Genomic DNA, 20,658 nt, shown 5'->3' with positions numbered 1-20,658 from the left:
TGGCACAGCAAATTAAAGTCTGGAATGTCTTGTCTTTCTAGTACTTGAGTTGATGTGAATCAGGGGCAGTTTTGAGGGAAAAAGTGGGGAGTTGCTTGTATGATATGTCAGTATGCTGAGACCTCTAGGCTCCCTAATACATCACTGCCAGCATTTGAACGCTGAACTTTCAGAGTTTACAGTTTACCCTTTAAACTCACAGATTAACTACTGCAATGGCTGGAGGAGGAATCTTTTGTTTTAGATTGCAGGTTGTGTTCCTGGAACCATTTGAATTTGAAGGACGTGGCCTTGCTCGCTGCCTCCTGCCCTGCCCTGCCCTCCTCTGCCCTCCCAGCCAGGCAGCCATTCCCAGCACAAGGCTGTTGCTGCTGTGGTAGCAGCAAGTGCCTGCAGGCTTTCTGAGAAAGTTCACGTGCAATTATTTCTTTGGCATGTGAGCAAATTTTACCTGAAGAGCACAAGGAACAAAAGGTTAATGGCAATTTTCAAAAGCCTATAATTCAACCAAGCCTCAACAGCATTTCATGCCAGAAGTGAAAGTTAGGTCTTTAGCATCACTGCTCTGTTTCTGCTACTTTCAAAACCCTGCTAGGGGGGAGGAAAAAAAAGAAAAAATATCAGAGGCTTAGTGCTTCTTCAGGAAAAAAGCCCAAAGTATATTTAGGCTGCGTAACCTTCTGTTATTAAAATTTCATATTTCTGCTTTAGAAAAGTGGGAATACTTGTACTCTGATGAATGTTGTGCATGTCTCCCTGTTTCTGCTCGTTTATTTCATGAAACAAAGTTCAGCTGTACAGATGCTCAGTGCTGATAAGAGCACTATTTGCCACAGCTGAGAATCCAGAGATCAGAAGGGTGATCCATGGAAGACCAGCCCTCCCGAACTGCTGGGGGAAGCTGGCAACTGCAGCAGGCTGACACAGACTGGCCGACTGCCGTGGTTTGCAGACAATAAGTTGATCCTCAGGAGAAATGTGTGGGAGGGGAAATAAGAGGAGCCCACTCTACCAAGAAATATGGATTGTGAAGTAAGGCTGGGTATGGTTAGGGCTCTGAATCCCTTTCTCTGACCTGTACTTATTGGCAGAGTAAGTCCTGCTTCATTTGCAGGGGAAAATCCTACTTCTATGAAATTTAGATGGTGTTTACTATTCACTGGTTTCACGGGGCAAAAATCCTATAGGTGTCAGGTTCATTCGGCTTGGTAGGTAACATGAGGGTAACCAGGAATTTATAACCTGCAGAGCAAAAGAGAAAATGTGTATGATGACACTTTCCAAGGAGAAGTGGAGGTTCCTCAAGAGTGTTATCTGTAACAGCTGAAAACCTGGTAGGACAGAATGAAACCGGAGATCCCAGTGGCTGCTGCTAGTCTCTTCTAATGTAACTGCTCCTTTAGAACAAATGGATGCAAACCGTAGATGGTTGGACACAAAGCAGTTTTTTTCATATACATGGACATATTCCTTGTGAAAATGACTTATGGGCCTAATGCACTTGTATGGTCAATATACTGCTGTAGATCGGGAGCAAACAATGAGAAAACTCCCCAGCTAGCACCAGAGACCACTGAGCTGCTCAGCAATGTCAATATTAATGAAATGAACCAGACTCTTGGATTCGTTAGAGATAAGTACTAGCAATGCAGGGGATCCTGCTTCTGATTTTCCTGCCAACACTTTAACTGCTTTGCATGGGTGATTGTAATCAGCAAGAATTGTTATGCGATAGCGCTGAAGCAAAGACTTGAGAAAACACAGCTCTCGCTTGAGACACAAAAGACCACAACCTTATTTCTCTGCATCTTACAAGGGAAACAAAATCTCCACTGGGCATCTTGAAAGTGCTCATTTACAGAGATGGAAAGAAATAAAATAATTACAATGCAAAGAAAAATTTCCATGCTATTCCGTAAGAGGCATTCTCTCCGGAGACATGAAAGGAAGAGAAAAGGCAAACCTATTCTCTACTGCACCCAAAGGGTCATCAGTGTCCAGAAGCTACTTAGAGTTTTTCAGGCTTTTTATAAAGCAAATAAGAGTGGGAAGCCCTTTTTTTATCCTTTTAATGCTGTAATAAAGGAAAGCAGAATGAAAGCTAACTGGATAAAATGAGTGCTGTAAAGAGTATGTTGAAGACCAGATCTGGGATTCTCTTTTGAGAAGGGGAGAAAGAACCCAAGAAGTTGCCTGGCACGCAAATAGGAAAAGCAAAGGTCATAATTAAAATTCCTCTATTCTTGGGAAATGATGAGAAAAGCTCTCATATTTTGGTGGATCATAGGTGTGGCTAGTTGAAAGTGCTATCTAGAAACTGATGTTACGGTGTTTGGGTTTTATTCCAAATGGAGAATTCTTGCTTTTGCTGTTTTCTAAGGTAGTAGGGAAGGCAGAACTTCTTTGTTAGGCATGTTGCAGTGGGAATGCTTACTTCAATGATACCATAAATATTGTGTTTGAGGTATTAAACAACTGCAATGTTTGGGAGGAAAGAAACTTAAGAGAGCACAGAGGCGGTGTGACCTGGCGTGCTGGCCTTTGTGGCACTCCCTGCGGCAGGATGGCTTCTGCAGGGGGGACTCTCCTGAGGGAAGGTTCGCTGTCCCTGTGGGGAGCAGGGTGAAGGTTCAGGGACAGCCCAGGCCAGTAATGCTGGGAAGGTGGGTGCATGTGTGTAACCCCGGGAAGGGTCCTCCCTCTTGGCCTCTGGGCAGGAGAGGTGCTGTGTCCCTGAGCACAGCCGTGTTCGCTGCGGCCCTGGCGTGCAGGCTCCTCTTGTGCGATTTTCATGAAGTGGAAAAACCACCAGGGCGAGGTTTGGCCCTGTCCCCGCTTCCCTTTCCACCGACAGGGAATGGGGAGGACAACAGTGAAGGAGGTTGTGGCGTACGTGTGGACCGAGACGGGGCGAGTGCCCGTGGGCTCTGGCGAGGGGTGCTGTGGCAACCCGTGGCGCTGCGGCTGGGCCGCAGGGCACCTGCCCTTGGGGCAGCGGCGATGCCACGGCCGCGCCGTGCGAGGCCCGCGGCTGAGGGGCCGTTTCCCGGCGGGGTCTGTGTGCCGTGAAGCCCCTGTGGAGGGTTTCTGCCGAGCCGCCGCCTCTCCCCTCGGTGACCGCTGGCGCCCGCCGCGGGCCTGAGGTAAAGCGAGGCGAGCCCTCACCGCGCCGAGGCGGCGGGCCGGGACCGCCCCCGCCCCGCGGGGTGACCTGCCCCTTCGCCCCGCCGGGCCGCCCCCTGACCCGGCGCGGCTCTGCCCGGCGGGGCGGCCCCGACCCCGGCCCGGCGCGGGGGGCGCCCGCCCACTTGGGCGTTGCTGTCCGGGCTGGCGGCTCCGCCTCCTCCCGCGCTCCGCTCCGCTCCACTCTGGGACTGCGGGGAGCCGCGGGAAGGCGGTGGCGGTGCGGACACCATGGCTCGTGTGCTGAGCCGGGACCCGGTGGACATTGAGGTACCCACTCGCCCTGCCGGGACGTGCGGCTGTCGCTAGCGGGGAGGGGGCTCTGCCCGGCGGCCGCGCCCGGGCCGGCAGCGCCCAGCAAAGTTTGGCGGCGTTAGGAAGTGCCTCGCCGCTGTTGCCGCTGCCCGCCCGCGGCGTCCGGGGCCTCGCTCCGCCGCGGGCAGCCCCGCCGGTGCCGGGCAGAGCCACCTCCGGCCCCGGGGGCTGGCCTGCCGCCCGGGCGGCCGCAGCCGTTCTCGGGGGCGGACGGCGGCGGCTTGAGGCACCGCTGCGGCTCTCGCCCCGCGTCCCCTTCCCTCGCCCCGGCGAGCGGGGCGGCCGAGGGGTGTGTGGGGGCGTGAGGGGGAGGCGCCCGGCGCCTCCCCTTCTCCTCGCCGCCTCCTGTCACTCCCCGCCGGCGAAGTCGAGGGCTGGGTCTGGGCGAGCCCCGTCCCCCGCGGTGAGGTCTCCCTCCCGGCCCTGGCAGGGCTCCTGCGGGGCGGGGCGGGGCTGCTCGGGGGCCGTGCCCTGAGGAGGCCCTGGGCGGCCTCGAGCTGCCGGGCCGGGCCCTCGCGCAGCGCCTCACGGCCTTGGCCTCAGCGGCCCGCAGCTGCCCCTGGGCCGTCAGGGGTCTGCGGGCCTGCAGTTCCTCACTGTCCCGCTGCGGGCCAAGCTGAGCTGATGCACCGCACCGTGTCTCCTGGGGGTAAAATAACTGCATGGAATGCTGAGCAGGATGGCAGGAGTAGCACCCTTGCTGCAAGTGGCTGCCAGTACCTGTGGCACTTCACGTTTTTGCATGGCATTCCTTGCCGCAGGTTGGACTGGGAGCTTGGAAGTAGGGTCCGGACATGGCCTGGTACAAGGCGGAGGTGAGGTGGACTGGGACTAAGGCTCGTGCAGTGTAACGTGGCAAAGTCCTGCTGATGTTAGCCAGGTTGCATGGTTGGGACTCAAGGTAGCTTTCCCCCACCCTTCACAGGACCTTGCACGTGGCTGTAAGCTTCAGCTCTTTTAGAGAGTCTACGAAAAACAAAGTGACAATAAACCAACTTGTAGTTTGACAGTCTTGTTCCAGCCTGACACAACCTTTTGCTGTGGTATGCCTTGAAGTTTAAAATATATTAGGTTTAGGGTGGGCTACTGCAGCTCTTTGAGGGCCCAGCCATGATACATAAACGTGCACAGCAGCAGCTTGAATACACCTCTCGGTCAGTTGTGACTGAATTTCATCATCAGTTCTCATATTGAGTTTTTGTGTCCAGTCCATTTCCTAACTGAGCTGCTGCTCAAACCATGACTAACGTCCAGAAATGCTCTTGCAAATACTCTGATAAAACTGAAACATGGAATGGATGGGAAAAACGACCTATCGTAGAAGTCTTCCCAGCAGTTAGGGGGGCACTGTGGTATGAAATCAATACTGTCCGTCTTTTACCAGCTCAGTGTTTTCAGAGCAGCCAATCTGGGATTTTTCTTCAAGTGTTGAAGTTCATTTTTCTATTACAGAAGTTTGACTTTTAGCTGTACAAGTTTTTCAGTACTTTCCTCAAATTTCTCATGCAAAATATTTCTGGGATTACATTGTTTTGCATTTCTAGATATGTTTGACTCAGATTCAAAGAACAATATATTGGATTTTGTGTTGGTAATAGTGTGCAGCACTACATAATTTAGAAGACTGATGGTATTTTGAAAAAGGCTAGTGTTTGCCTTACTCTCAGGTTGAAAATAGAAGCTTTGGTCAGTATCTTCCTGTGTTTTTGTTTTCAGCACTCATTTAAATTAGCAAGGAAATCAACGCAGTCTACTTCTAACCAAATGCATTGTCCTTTCCCCATCTGTTTGAATAAATTTAGTCACTGTATTATTTGTCTCCCAGATGAATATATCAATAATTACTCATAGTCTAATTGCAGCTCTCTGTGGGTTTTTTTTTGTTTGTTTGTTTGGTTTTTTTTACCCCTGCATGGGACTTTTTTTGGGGAAAAAAAAGTAGTGTATTTTCAATAAAAACGTATTTTATCTTTTTCTTTGAAGTAGGGAAAGTGCGTGTAAGCTAAACCTATATCACTGTAGATAAACATTCTCAGAAATTTGGTTGTTGAGCAGAGAAGTCTATCAACATGAGCACTAGCAGCACAACTTGAATGTTTTGGTCATTTTTTTTGACTACAGTATAAAAACTGAATGAATGATTTCATTAAACTTATCTCAGCGGTTAGCATCTCACACAACATAGTTTGTATAATTAAAATATTAAATATGACCGTTGGAGTCTTGGTACTACTTTATCATTTATTTAGATAGTTAAGGACAGATGAAAAGACTGATGTCACTGGTTAAAGAGGAGCCAAGAATCTGTGCTAGAAGCAGCTAAAATCACAGCCAATTCTGCAAGTTATTTAATAAAAGAAAAATTCCAGGAAGCTGTCCCTGAGGAATCTTATCCCCCTTCGTTGGCTTAGCCAAGCAGCTTCAGCTCCTGGGCATCCTGTCCCTGAAATCTTTTGGCCTAACTAAAGAAGATGAAGAAATTACATAGGTAATCTTGTTCTAAAAGTCTGCTTTCCAAATTGTGGAAGACTAGGAGTGTTGTGATTAAAATATAGGGTTTTCTCCAAAAAATGTTAGTGTTAAAAAAAAAAAAACAAAACACCCCAAAAACCAGACACAAAACCCCCCAAAACCAAACAAAAACCCAAACAACTGTCAACCCTACAAAACCCAAATGCTGCCTTTTTTTTTTTTTTTTTTTTTTTTTTTTTGAGAAGGGAGTGGAATCTGGTCAAACCTATCAGAACATGCTGGGAATATTCCTTGGGTGCAGAAACTCTAAGCAAAAGGAAAAAAAGCCCTTTCCAGAATAGCTACAGGTGAAAGTACCTACCTTGGATGTATGGTGCAAGGGCTTGTCTTGGCTTTTTATTTATTGCATCCCTAGATCTTTGTAAGGAATTTTGAAATCTACGGTATGAGGACAGCATTCCCTTTCTAACTTGTAATCTGAAACTGTATGTTAAATGTACTTTCAAACTCCAGATAGTGTTTACAGGCTTCATACATACCTTTCCCAATGATACTCTGGGAAAGAAAGTCTTACTTTTTTTGCCTTCCCTTTTTTTTTTAGCTGATTCCTGACTATCATTGTGTGTAAACCATACATAATTGTATCTGTTGGAAACTTCAGGGTTCTGTAAAGAATTGAAGTTGCCAGATGAAGTACTCAAAAATTGAGGAATGGCAAAACTGAGAAGTGCTGAGTAGAATCTTAACTCAGTTTCTTGAGTTCATGCAGGATGACACAACCTTGAATGACGTTACTTAATGTTGTTCTCTCCATGCTGTGTTTTCCTGACTGCAGTCCAGTCTTTCTCTGCAGTCCCTCTAGTCATCTCATTCGGTGATGTCTGGGTGGTGGATGCTTTCTAGCTCTTTGCCATCCAGTCTACAGCTCGTGAGAGTAGGACTGCCAGCCTTCCTTGGTAAGGGCTTCTTCTCGGCAGAGCAGAGATGCTTTGCTGCACTGTTGTCACAAATCTAAATTGACAGTAAATTAACACCCACCCCCCCAACATACCTTAGTATGAAACAGCATTATCATTCTTACAGTAGGTAGAGAGTACGTTGGCATTTCACATATCTAACCTTCCCTCTGAATCATCTATTGCATATGTTTAATGGGGAGTTGGGTGTTGATGAATGGGTAATTCCTTGCTGGGCCAGCAGCTGGGTACCTGGCATGCTGTCGTAGCTGTTTCCAGATGTCAGCACTGATGCTTCATTTGTGAGAATAAAAGGAAAGGTGTGAAGGGCTAGAGCCATGTTCTGAAATAGCAATCTGGGAATTGCCTGAGAATTACCAGGGTAAATTTGTGGCGCTTTCACATATAATATAATGAATATTGTCACTGTAACTGTGTCAAGCTTTCTGTTCATTAGCTTTGGAAAGTATAGATGGCTCTTAAATCACATCTTTTTGTTTGAAAGGTTATTATAAAATTCATCCATGTATCTTTATTTGGTGTTACTTTAGAAAGCTAACATTTGCTGTGCTTCTCGTGCACTCTACTCTTATCTCTGTGGTAGTGTAATCCACAGGTATAAGTAAATTGCTGTTGCCTATTGTGGACAAAAGCTTTACAAACTACGTTAACTTCAGGGTGGAGAGGAGTGTTTTTTAAGGGCCAGACTGTGCCCATTGAGTGCTGACCTTAGTGAGGACACAGAGGAGGCTCTAGGAGTTCCTCAGTGCATGTGTGTTGATTTTGGGTTTCCTCAGCAGCAAGATACACACTGCTCTCTGAAGGCCGCTAATGAAGGTGGAATGAGGTTATAGCCCGTTTGAGCAGCTCACCAAGGATGCAGTCAACACGCCTGAACTCAAGGGCTGCAGCTGGTTCCAGGGTCAGGTAGGTGGGGGAACAGGACTTCTTGTACCATGCTCCTTGCTTCATGCAAGGGCCACCTGGGAAGTGCCCCTGAGTCTCAAGGAAGCTTTATTGTACAGCCTGCAGTTTCCATACCACTTAAAGTAGCAGGTTTGATAGCAGTGACAGTTCTTCTTTCCCTGGGATATATACTTAGCGGGTGTTACAAAGCATGGGCTACGACAGCAAGGTAGGCAAGTTTCGCTTGTCAGGTTTATTCTTCTCCTAATACAAGTGGACTAGAACAGTGAAGGACTGCAGGTAGCAAAGGCGGTGCCTTGAGGGTACGTCTGAGAGCTAAGCTTGGTGTCCTCTAAAGGGGGAAGCAGGGCAAGGATTGGAAAATAGTGTAAAAACACAGGAAACCTCCAGCAAGATAGCAGGGAATCCTACTAGTCAACATGGCTCGCAAAAGTGTCAAGCAAAGATTATGTGAATAAATAGCTGAAGCTAGCTTTCTTTGATCTAGGCTAAACTTTTATTTTAAAAAGCCCCAATTATTACAGTGTCTCTCTCTGTTGTAGGTACCTGTTAGTTGTTTGAAGTTCCATAATGAAGCTTTAATATGTAGGATTTTTTGAAGTTATTGCTTTATAGCTTGCCGTGATGATCAGATGGCTGTTCCAGATTGATGGCTGTGTCTTTCTAGGGTCATTTGACAAACAATCAGTGAGGCAACAAAACTTCCTGTTTAGCTATTTTTGTTTAATGAATTTCTCAAGCTCTTTTATTGTTTTAGTGGTTTTATTGTAGTAAACTCTTGGCTGAGTGGAACAGCAATTATAGCATGATTACCAAGACCTTGTGGAAGATTATAGACCACAATTATCATGTCTATCTTGGAGAACTGAACAATATGATTTACTCATCAAGTTAAAACCTGGTCTGGCAAGTAGGAAGGAAAGTCTTCTGTATGAAACATTTTATCTTTTTGTGTTGTACATGCAAATCCTGTTGATGCTCAAAGAATTATGTACGGTCTTGCCTCCACTGCCGATAGTCTGCTAAGTTGTAGCACTGAAATTCAGTCAAATTCTCCAAAATAATGATATTGGGGAAAAAAAAAATGACTCTTGTACTTCTCATTTTCGTTTGACCATTGAGTTTTAATGTTATTCATGAATTCAACTTCCGATTTTTTCCACATTTTAAAAATTTTACTCTTTTTGTAGGAAGGTCTTTAAAATAAGACCTGCTACTCCCACCTTTTCTCATGGTTGGGACTTATGAGAAACGCAGGCCGTTATGAGATTTACGATGGTTGTCGCTGCAGTTAACGACTCTAAAACCAAGAAGGAACTGAAATTCATTTTCCTTTCTGTTATGTAAATGGATTTCATGATGATTTTATGTTGTAGACTGGACTTGAATTTTATTCTTTCCTCTGCTTAGTGTTACATCTTTTAAGAAAGTAAAACTACATGTTGATCTAGGAAGCTGAGATCTGTAAGGTGGAATTTTGCCCATCAGATGTGACAAGAGTGCAGTGGTGCAGGGCAGCCTTTTGAGAGGCATTTGAAGGGGTGCGGTTTTAGCAGCAGGGCAGAACTTGCACAGTTTTCAGTGCAGCCGAGAGAGGTGTGGCTGTCTCTGAGGGACTGGGGCTTGCTTGGATCCAAGGTTGTACAGCTATCTCTACAAGCTAGTCTACATGCATGGTGCAGTTTTTGCTGCCCAAAGGTACATGCTGCTGCTTTTCAAATGGACACTTTTTAAAAATCTATTGTCCATCCTATCCTATGCCATTTTGCCAGTGTCAGTGAAATGCCCCAGGGAACAAACATAGCTGGCACTGAGTTGAGAACACACTTCTACTTAAAATGTTGAGAAAAGCCAAAATTCCTGGTGGCTGCAGACAAGCTGGCTTGAACGTGTCCTGTTTGTTCTGGCTACGCTAACCCTTTGACAGCACAGAGTTCAAATCAAAAACTGCTTTCTCTCCCTCCCTGGTTGCCTGGCAACCTCCCTCCTCTTATTAGCATATGATTTCTATTCCTTTTTTTATTTCATCAGTACAGTGTTACACACTCTGCTCCCTGCCCTGTGCCATCGCCTTTGAGAAGAGCAGGATTTGTGCCTTTATATGAGACTTCGGCAAGTATGTGATTTGGCAAAGAAATCAAACATTTGGGATTAGGAAACCTTTGGCCATAAATGTCTTATCAGAAGCTCAGAGGGTGGCGTTTGTGTGGGCATGTTATTCAAAGTCTTTTCATTTTCGTTTGCTGTCATTTGTATACTAAGGGCAGAATTCTTCTTGCAGATCAGCACAGCATAAATCTCTGGCATTTTTACATGTGCAGAGCATCGGTTTGTGAAATGTGCCAACAGAGATCGGCTACACAGATCTTGGTGGGCATTTTGTCATCTCGCTCTGCATGCAGTTCAAATGCAATGCCATAATTCAAAGTGTAAATATAAAAAAAGATCAGATATATCCAGGTCAAATTGGGACTGGGGGAGAAAGCAGGTTAAGAAGTAGAGCAGAGGAAATGAACTAAAGTCTCTGGTTTTCTTCTTATAATAATGCTTATTAGAAATAAGAAGAACATTTTGCCTTCAAATTGGCCAGGTGTATTCTTTTATGAAATAGAGGTGATTCAGGCTGGGTCTGAAGTTTAACTTTAAATTCCTTTTTTTCTGCTCATAGAGTCTTACAACTATAAGAAATACCCGAATCTTTTTTGTTGTTGCAGATGGCAAAGAATATAGGATTCAAGTGGGCAAGCTTCTTTAAATATAATTAGAAAAAAACAATGGCAACAACAAAAATTAGAAGACACAGTGAGGATGAAATGCCAAAGCAAGTACATTTGGGGACTGTTTCAATCAAGATATGTATAGGAGTTTTTTCTTAATATTATCCAATTCATAAGGTATTACCCATTAAGTTGTAGTAGAATTACCATTCTCAGCTCAGATTTACACCAAAGGGATCCAGTTTTCCATACAAGCAGGAAGAATGCAAGAATCTCTTCGTGAAGCAATTCTGATATGTACTCTGTCCCTGAGACAGCTCAAAAATCACTGACAGAAGAGGGGTTTATTCTCCTTGGAAATCCATCATCTGGATGACTAGCGTGTCTATATCAAACCTATAAGTGTATTTGTGAAGGGCTTAGTGTAAATGGAGGTTCCACATTAAACAGTGGTAGGCCTTAGTCAAAGCCATGAGATATTTTAATTCCTCAGATGTCAGTGTATTAGCACGCTTTGTGAGTGGTGGGAGGTGACTTACTCTGTCCAATAGCCGTAGAGTGTCAACCTTACGTGGCCAGTACTTGGGTCATGCTGCTCATGCTAAGGATGGGGAGAAATACATCTGTACCTTTGATGTGTAGTCTCAGAACAAATGAAATAACCCAATTTTTCAACATCCTTGTTTTTCTTGTGCTGTGGACTGAGTTGGGCAATTTCATTTCTGCCCTCTGTCAAAATACTTAGACCTTCTTATGAGACATCTGGTCTCTTACCAGAGATGCCTCACTAAGCCAATGTGGAATTTTGAGTGTTTTTAGGTCTTGCAGAGACTTCACCATTTGAAATTAGGGTAAGACCTCCTGTAAAAGTATTTTGTTTTTAAAAGTGCTTCCAGTATTTATACGTATAGTTGCAGAAAGCTTTATTAGTATGATAAATATTAATATATGTGATGCCAGTGTTTTATTTGTAAATTTAAAGTGATAAACACAATGAAGTCCTTGAAATGCCAAATCTTTCATCTCTGCTCAAGCCAAGGTTCAATTTTATTTTCAGTATGACATTTGCTGCCTGAAGTGTTACAAGTGACTTGACCTTAAAATTACGTTTATTTTAGTTCATTGAAATGGTTGGCCTTTCCAGTTCAACTTGAGACCAACAGTGCAAATGGGAGAAGGCAGATATGCTTGCCTGTGACTTCACTTGAAAGCTAATTAAAAATATCTAGGTGTTGAATCTAAATATTTCCATTTAGATGGGATGGTAGTCATCAGTTAAAGGCAATCATGGTGCATTCCGACATTTTAATTTCAGATTCAAAAACAATTATATATGTAATTAAAGACAGAAGTGTCCAGGCAGCCAAACTGTCTGATTTACACATCTTGCCGATGTTTGCAGGTTGTTTAATAGATGTACCTGTGCGCACACTTTGAGAATGTAGAAATGAGGTGGAAAAATTGAAAGCTGCTTTGAAAGTTTGATGTTAGTTAATCTCTTCTTCCTAATGGTGCACTTCTTTCAAGTATTAGTCATATGAGCAATGTCATTAGGTTTATATTTATTATGGAGATTGGACTCTGTGCCATTTTCAGAGAGGTTGTTGTGGTACATAGTTTATTTATTAATATGTTGCTGCACACTTTCCTTGGTTCTTTGTTGTGATTTTATTAGCTGTGCTCTGAGAGGCCTTATTTGAATTGAAACTTCTTCTGTTGGAATGAACTGTGCTGGCCAGGGTTTTCTCGGTCAACAAAACATTTAACCAACTTGAGGAGAATGAAGCAGGCTGCTGCATAGGAGATGCGTCACTGAAATTTGGGCTACAGTTCCTGAGACGGGAATGTTTGGTTGTGCTGTATGCTCTGCACAGGGCTGTCTACCCAGCCTTGTAAGAGGTCCTCATGCTGCCCAATCGCATCTCTGTTAGTTGATTAAGAAATATTGTGCTCTGAAGGGAGCCCTTTGCAGTCTTCAGTTGAGAGGACAGAAGGCAGGACGTGTCCTTCTGGGTGAGGAGAGATGGTCTGATAAATATGTGGAGGGATCTAGACGAAAGGAGAAATAAAATAGGCGCTGCAAGCAAGCTATTGCTGAATGTAACGATCACAGCATTTTGCTTTACAGCCGTTGCACTCTTAGGATGTATACTAGCATCTAGCTCATTATAAAATGCTCGGTTTTGCCTTGATTGTGGAGGGCATTCTATGAAACCCAATTCTGTTCTGCTGTTAACAATAAGCTGACTACCCTCCTATCCAGGCATGTCTAGCATCCATGCAAAACTCCAGAATGCATGTGTGAAAGTAGGTAGAAGTGTTAGAATAGGTTATTAAAAATGTAGACCCATAATGTGAGTAAAGAAGATTGGAAGTATAAAAAGAGGTTTTACACCTGGAAGTTATTATAGTTATTTAGATTGAGCGAGAATAATAACCAATTGTTTTCTAAGATGTATGACACATTTATGAAAAACCTTGAAGGATAAATGGATCTTTTTAGTATGCTACTTCCACAAAGGACTCTATGAATAAAATAATAGTGAGAGAACTCTCAGTGGATGCTGAATACTGCTAATTGATGAAATTATTACTTATTACACTGCAACTGAACTCTGCTTAGAAACACTATTTTCAGTATGATTTTTTGAGAATGACAGCTGAAATGTAAGAGGCTTTGTATTGAAAATGAATAGTGATAATTTCTTGATATCTTTGAAACGAAGGATATTTCAATGACAGTTAAAACTGAGAAAAGTGGGGTTTTTTTAAGTGCTCAAATCATGGAATATTGCTATGGAAATAAAATGAACTTTTCTGAAATCAATAAGGTAGACTTAATGTGGATTTATGAGGCATTTAAAAAAAAATTAAGTATTCTTATTTATAATAAAGCAGTCACTTATTTGTATCAGCAGTTTTCATATTATGTCATATGTTAAGGTTAAAAATGAGGTTTGTGAGATAGGGTGTAGCCATCACATTTAGGAAAACCCTAATTGTAAATTAAATCAGTATTGAAGAAGTACTCCATCACTTACTGCTCAGGGCAAAAATGGCAATGAGTACCAGATTTGGCTTTGATTTAGTATGGACGAAATTAAAGCCTGCTGTCCTTCTTGGTGTGTCATTTTAGGTCTATGTACTAGCTCTTAAGGAATGTTATCAGTAATTGGTGTGAGGATCCGTGCGCAAAGTATCGTGTGTAGTGTAATATTTTGGAATATAACTACAGGTGAATACAAGATCTGATTTCAGCCTAAACAAATTTGTTCATCAGTGTTAGAGGTATACCTCCCTCCCTGATAATCTTGGCAGTCTTCAGAATCTGAGGGACGAAGTCAGCATGTGCAAATTCACTCACACACTTGCGTGTGGGTGTGTGTGCGTGCTAATGACAGGAACATGAGATGGGAGATTAGAGGTGGTTCCCGGACTTATCCTGCTTCCATTTTAAAACTGTGTTTGATATTGCCCTTTTTTCAGTTCCAATTGAAAATGCAAAATTTTTAAAGATTTTAGTAAGCTTATACATAGCTCTCCAAAACAGATGGAAGTGAGAGAGTGACAAAAGAGTTGGGAGGAAAAAAAAAAATCAAACAAGATAACCACAACAGAAGCTGTTCTGGAACACTGGTGATAAAAGGCAGAAACGAAAAGAATACAGAACAGAAAAAATGAAAATATTATCTATTCTCAAAAAACCTACGGTCTGAGTAAAATGTCTGTAGTCAGCGGTAACCAATACTATTGACTGCTGAAGGGCCAGCTGCTCTTTGTTAGGGTATGATAAGAAGTACTTTTTGGAAGACTGTAGAATATTTGTTCTTAAGTAAAGCAGAGTAGCTTGCATGCTGCCAAACCTTGGCACCAGGTGAGGAGATAAGATGAACTGATTTAGGAACCCCAAGAAGTATTTGGCACAAAAGCAAAGTTAGCTCATTTTTAACTCCCAGCATAATGTTTTCGATGGACTTAATCAATGAGCCCTTAATGAAAAATATATAAGCAGTCTTGAGAGCTGGGTCAAAACTCTTTTAGTGCTGGAGCAGTGTTCTTGTCATACTTGCTCTCTGATTTGCTTTCGTAATCTTAGCTGAACAGCTAATCAGCTCAACTTCATCCAGGTTTGCCTTCCGTCCTGGTCCGTGGAAGGCAGGAACATGGGGATGGAGGTCTTGTCTTTCCAGGGTGACTCCAGTAACCATCAGACTATTATGCAAAAGAGCAAACCATAGCTAAAAGAGCTGACCTAAAGTCAAGCTGGAGGTAAAGACCAAATCCACATTGGATTGTTGGTTCTTCTGGCATGTTTCTGAAGCTGTCAGGTGGAGAAGAGCAGGAAGATAGCTAAAGCACTTATATAACAGCTACCTGGGTACTTTGCATCGTTTCTAGTGTACTAAATAATGTTACTTCTGTTACAGCTGTTTCTGTTACTCTGCAGTATTTGCTCTTTCTCATACCAAACCACAAACAAAGGGATGCTGATCTGAGACAAGTGTTTGTTAATATTTCCATCCTAATTGAATGACAGCTTTGTGGTCTTGTATCTTGTCCTGTAGGAAAGAGAGCTTTGTCCTGTCAGCAAGGTAGGAATTTTATTTTTGCAAAAGTCCAATACTTAAATATTTCTGCAGCTGAAATCCAAGGCTTTAGAATCATTACAGTATATTTATAGGAGAACTATTTAACTATATTTTTAGAAACCCTTGCAAATGATGAAAATAATAATTCTTCCCTGTTCAGAGGTCTCATAGCAGAAATGCCATTTGTCTTAATAAGTAAAAGAGTCGGAAAATGTTACTACATACAACACTTTATAAAATATTTTAAAAATAAGTTTTCTGTATAAGCATGTGACAAGGTATGATAGATCAGAATCCAAATGTTTGCTGGCATGTTTTTAGATTGGGCAGCCTGATCTGATTGTCCTGTTTTTTTAAGAGTATCACCTCTGCCTCTGGCCCACACATTCGGCAGTATTTAATGTCAATAAAATTTAAAAATCAAAATTGTTGAAGAAGAGTGAAGAACTCCAAGGAATTGCTTTGTATTCCCCATTATTGATATAGGTTCCATTGTCATCTATAATGCATGTGATGCCCTAAGTATTTCCGAATGTCACATTTCTTTGCTTAAAGGTGTCAACATAGGCTCACTGTGAGCTTCTGCAAAAGAAGACAATGACATGTTAAAAGGAAAAGGAAAAATTGGCAACCGTTTCCTCTTGCCTTACTTGGATGGGCTGTTAAATTTTATTGCTTGAAAATTGGCTGTGTTGTTTTTTTCAATTATCGGACATTTGGTAATATTTTAATATGTAACTTCTCACATCAAACCCTTACTGTTTATAGTATATCATTAACAAATCCTTCACACCTCCATTTTCCTTCTATGTGCTGATTTTTTTTTTCCTTTTTTGACTAGGATGCTCTAATGTATACACACAGTTACTAGAAAATCAGTAGTTCCATTGTCGGTTTTTGTATTTTACCATTGTATTAAACAGTTGCTACTGAAATTTTTGTAGAAGTTTGGACATTAGTTGCACGTCGGTAAGTTTACTTGTTGCTTCTTAATGTTGCAACAGATTTAGAAAGTTGGTACTGATAGATAGTTGGCATGTTCTTGGAACAAATACAAATGTTCATATGTGTTTCAAGCACTGAATGTACTAGATCTGTTGGATGTTGTCACTCTCATCCTCATATTTCAGGTTCATTTATTGGACTTTGAAAATCACCTTTTAACAAAGTTTTCAGAACATTGCTTTGCTCAGCTAAAATTAGTTCCGCTGATTTTGCCAATGATTAAACTTAAAGCAGTAATAACTTTTAATGCTAATTTGTCTCCTATAATCAAAAGTCAGTAGAGCATTCACTTTTCATTAACTGACATGTCTCTAATGCAAGTTTGGGTTTTGGTTAAGCAAACACCTGCAATTGAGGGTTCAATTGAGAGGTTCAATTATGGGGATACAATGGCCTGTTTTTGGTTTTGGCACTAAGTTTATTTCCAAAGGCAACTGCGCTTGCTTTCTCTTTCAATCTGTTTGTCTTCTTGCAGACAAATAGAAGTGAGATGTAAATGTATGTGTATGATAATGATCCTTTTTGCTGTGAGATATTCATTAAATGGCTCTCCATATGAGTGAGCAGCTACAAATGTTACTTAGTATTCCTCATGTAACAGAGGAATTTGATGTGTAAGTGATCCAGGCATAGATAAATATTTTACTGAGGAAACAAAATCTTCTGTTATACCTGTGACGCAAACCTAAATATTTTCTGAGGCTTTAAGTTTTGATTTGTAAAGAAGGAAGATATTTTTATTAGGAAGATGAAAAAAGGTAACTTTGAGTGTAGTTGGTTTCACAGACTGTGGAGACCATGCATGTGCTTACTTTTAAAGTAGCAGCAGTCATGAAGTTAAGGATCAAGGCTGTGACATGAATTGCTCTGTTTTTTTTCACTTAGCCAATTGCGTGGATGATTAAAGACTGTCCAGTTAGAGAGAGAGTGTATTAAAATGTTAAATGTAGGTGTAGAAGGATAGCTGCACCAAATTTTAAACCTTTCTATTTTTAAAGGCTGTAAATTAAAGAGTATTTCAGTCAACAAAATGAATACATAATAGTGAATTAAATTTTGAGTAAATCCACAAGAGCTATGCTCAGCTACACCTTCTCTGAATTTGCTATGTTACCCCTAATAGCTTTTGATGTAGTGTATTGTTTATAGTGTAAAAATGTGATCTTATCACAGAGTAGGGTGTTCCTGGAGAAGCCTCAGATCTGATAACTTCATCTTATAGTACAGTGGAGCTTGTGCCTGCTTTAAGCTGTGTGGCTTTTAATGTATACGTGCTTGTGTTAAATATGTGAATAATTCACTGAATGCTGGGATACTACTTGGATACTGAAAGTTAAGCACGGAGGGTGAGTATTCACTTTAGTTTTCCCTGTGAGCGTCAAGGCGGTTCTGCAGAGATTAGTTATGTCAAGGAGGTAGCATGCAGGGTTTCCAGCGGCATAATTTACCACCCAGAGCTCTTCCAATAGAGAATAGAAACAGTTTTTGTTTTCTGTTTTAATAAACCTTCTAGAATTTACAGTAATACCTAACATAAATGCATTGTTGAGGTAGAGAAATCAAACTCTTAATCTGAAAGTTAACGTATCAACAGAATTAGGTAAACTGTGTTTAGGGTTTTGCAATTTTGCTACTTTGTTAATCTGTAATGCATTAACTTTGCATATGTAGCAGCAAGTGCATGAGGTATACCACACTTGTGTTAATATTGACATATTCGTAACTAAGACTTCCCTGACTTCTGTGGGAGTGATTTAGAAAACTGCTCATTTTGTTAAGAGATGGTATTTACATACTGCAGGGAAATCTGAGGACCACGAAAATCTGTAGCGGTAAATCTGTTTTGGAAACTCTGCTTTAAGTATCTAGTAATGGATCTAGGACTATACCTCTAGGATACAGGTATGCTGTGATATTATTACAGGGTACAGAATAGTCTTACTCTCACTAAATATGAAAAGTCACCTGGGAAGTTTATCCTTGTTGAGAGACATGAGAGGATTGGGGCTTGTCACAGTATGATATACCGTAATAGAAATGGGTTCGCAGGCACCTTGTGACTTCGCTCACACACGCAGCTGCTTGTCTCAGTAACAGAAAACGTATCTGGTAATATACAAAATAATTCCCTGGGGGTTTCCCTTCTGAGTCCCGTGCTGTCTGGGATCCTTTCTGGTTCTAGAATTGGGTTCTCCAAAGGCTGACCGTACTGTTCCCCTGACATCTGTGGTCATTTCTCTGGCCTTCGTCGCCTCCCAATTAAACCAGGCCTGAACTACTGTGAAAGCAGTCTTTTCTCCTTTTTGAAATTTCTGGTTGAATTCCTAAGACGTATTAACAGCCAGGTTATATAAATTGTTTGTGAAGATTCTCATCAGTTCAGATCTTCAGTAAGGAAATACACATTTGACCCAAGTATCAATTTATGAGATATTCTATCGTGCATAAGCATGAGGGATAAATCCACAACATTTTCCCGTATTCTTTCAATAATGAAAAATAACACAGAGCTAGCTTCTGGAAGACATGACACCATGGATACTTATTTTTTGAAACCTTGTTTATCTTTTAGTGTTACAAACTCTCCTAGGACTAGAACTTGCTCTTGCTCATTTGGTAATGAAACTTCCACTTGTAATAGTTGGGGACTTTACACAGTGTTTGAAGTGTTGCATCTAACTTAGTGCTTCATGCATCTTTCCAAAAGGCAGACTAGATGTGAGAAGTAAAATGTGAACTAGGCAATTCAAATAAGATATTAATAGAAAGAGTTCATGCCTTAGTCATCTTTTTCTTAACTGACATGATTTTTAAACAATACTCATTATTCTGGGTCATCTAATCTCATGAAAACAAATACTTCTATCTTGAGTTCTTTGGTCTTTGACTGACTAACACTAATAAAATTAATTTCTCATTCAAATATACTAGAAAATATCAGGGGAAGAACCCCAGGTACTTGTTTCTATCAGTGAATTAACACTTGCATAGCTTTCAAATTAATTGTTTAGTATGCTCATTACTCTTAGAAAAAAATAAATATGTTCTCATTATGTTCACTTGGTGAACATATGTATCTTGCAATACATTTAATGTTACTTGCTGTGAGGGAGATTACAACTCTTTTTAAGGAAATTGGGTAGATTAATGGAATGGGGTGGGTTAAATTGCTCTCCACATGGATTCCCTAGCATGCCTAGCCTACTCCTGAATTTTAATTGATATATATAAAAGAGTTTAGCTGAGGATGCTCTGTGAAGAAACTGGAGTAAAACAGGATGTAACGTATGTATTGCAGGGGCTGGGCTAGGTAAATGTGCTGTATGCTAAGACAAAGCGGATAACCCATGGGACCACATTTTATGCCCATAATCATAGTCTGCATGTGAACAGTTGCATTTTCAGCAGCTTCATTGCAGCTGTATGTGTATTGATCTGTGGTGAACTTCAGCAGGTGTTTTGGAGCTATTCATAAGAAACTTCCCCAACAAGCTAGAGAAAGTGGACAGAATCAGTGAAAAGAGCAAATTATTACTTTGTCTTATTAAGAAGCCTTCACAGTTTTAATACTGCAACCTGTGACAGACCCTGAAGAGGGTTTTTCTGGTCCTTATTCTGGTTTTGAATTATCAGTAACAAAGATGAGGATTACTAAGGACTAAATACTCCTGATGCAACTCATTGGTTTCAGTAGGAGTTCTTCCAGAAGCAGAGTAATCTCAACTATTGAATTTTTACCAAATTTCTGTTTTGAATGGGAGATAAGGTCCATGTAACCAGGACACCTCGCTGAGGTTGTTACTTGAGGGGGGGGGGGGGGGGGGGCGGAGAGAAAAAAGCTGAAGACTTCAAAGCTTAGTGCTTTAAAGAAAAGCTTTCAACATTTGGATTAATATGTATTTTACAAAGACAATGCTAGACTAGAAGGTCTTTTTGACAACTGCCTTGAAGTTACTGCAATCCTACCTATGATGTAAATTGTACTTTTTTTCTTAAGACCATCCCTTCTCTGCCCTTGCCCCACTACTGTTGGTGTTGGAACGTTCCTAATAAGCATAGTACTTCCATAACTTTATATTTTATTTTGCTGAATATGCATTAAAAGTCATATTTAATTGCAATAGCTTCTTACGATTTCAGCTAAAAGGGTGGCTTTATGAGATGGAAATAAAATGGGTGTGACACTTTCAATGAAATGAAATTTCTATACTAGAAATTTATGTTGGATCACCACAGAACATGTGCCAAACTTGTCTTGATTTACCTGAAAATGCTGTATCAGAAAAAGGACTCCCAACTGCAGAATGTGTCCTATCCCGAATGACTGCCTTGAAATCACTTATTTTGGAGTAATATTAATTCAAATTCTTGATAAATTACTCACTGTAATATTACATGCTGTTTTAAAATTTTACAGCCTTTTCATTAATAGATGATAGTGAAGATTAGAGCTACTATTTTTTGTGTAGGCTTCTTAATCATAGCCTTTAAAGT

General features: G+C 41.5%; 1 protein-coding gene across 8 annotated transcripts in view; it reads left to right on the top strand.

The window, feature by feature from the left end:
* The first annotated feature begins 3,304 nt into the window (after nt 1–3,304).
* The window catches only part of DPYD (dihydropyrimidine dehydrogenase), a 362,954-nt gene continuing 345,600 nt past the window's right edge, over nt 3,305–20,658 (top strand). For 2 of the 8 annotated variants that reach the window (XM_087733365.1, XM_087733358.1), the window contains exon 1: nt 4,045–4,313. Coding sequence is in view for 3 of the 8 variants with exons in the window: in XM_087733358.1 (XP_087589484.1) it covers nt 4,293–4,313 (21 nt within the window). In the remaining 5 variants the exon portion in view is untranslated. Of the gene's footprint in view, nt 3,454–4,044; nt 4,314–7,723; nt 7,854–9,939; nt 9,970–17,910; nt 18,067–20,658 lie in introns of those variants that run through there. The other 6 variants (XM_087733362.1, XM_087733363.1, XM_087733357.1 and 3 more) reach the window with 6 other exon arrangements.

The sequence above is a fragment of the Nipponia nippon genome, unplaced genomic scaffold (genome assembly GCF_047370975.1).
Source record: "Nipponia nippon isolate SJK-2023a ecotype South Korea unplaced genomic scaffold, ASM4737097v1 scaffold_5, whole genome shotgun sequence".
Classification (NCBI taxonomy): Eukaryota; Metazoa; Chordata; class Aves; order Pelecaniformes; family Threskiornithidae; genus Nipponia; species Nipponia nippon.
Note: the sequence above shows the minus strand (reverse complement) of the source record. Positions and strands in the feature narration are given on the sequence as shown.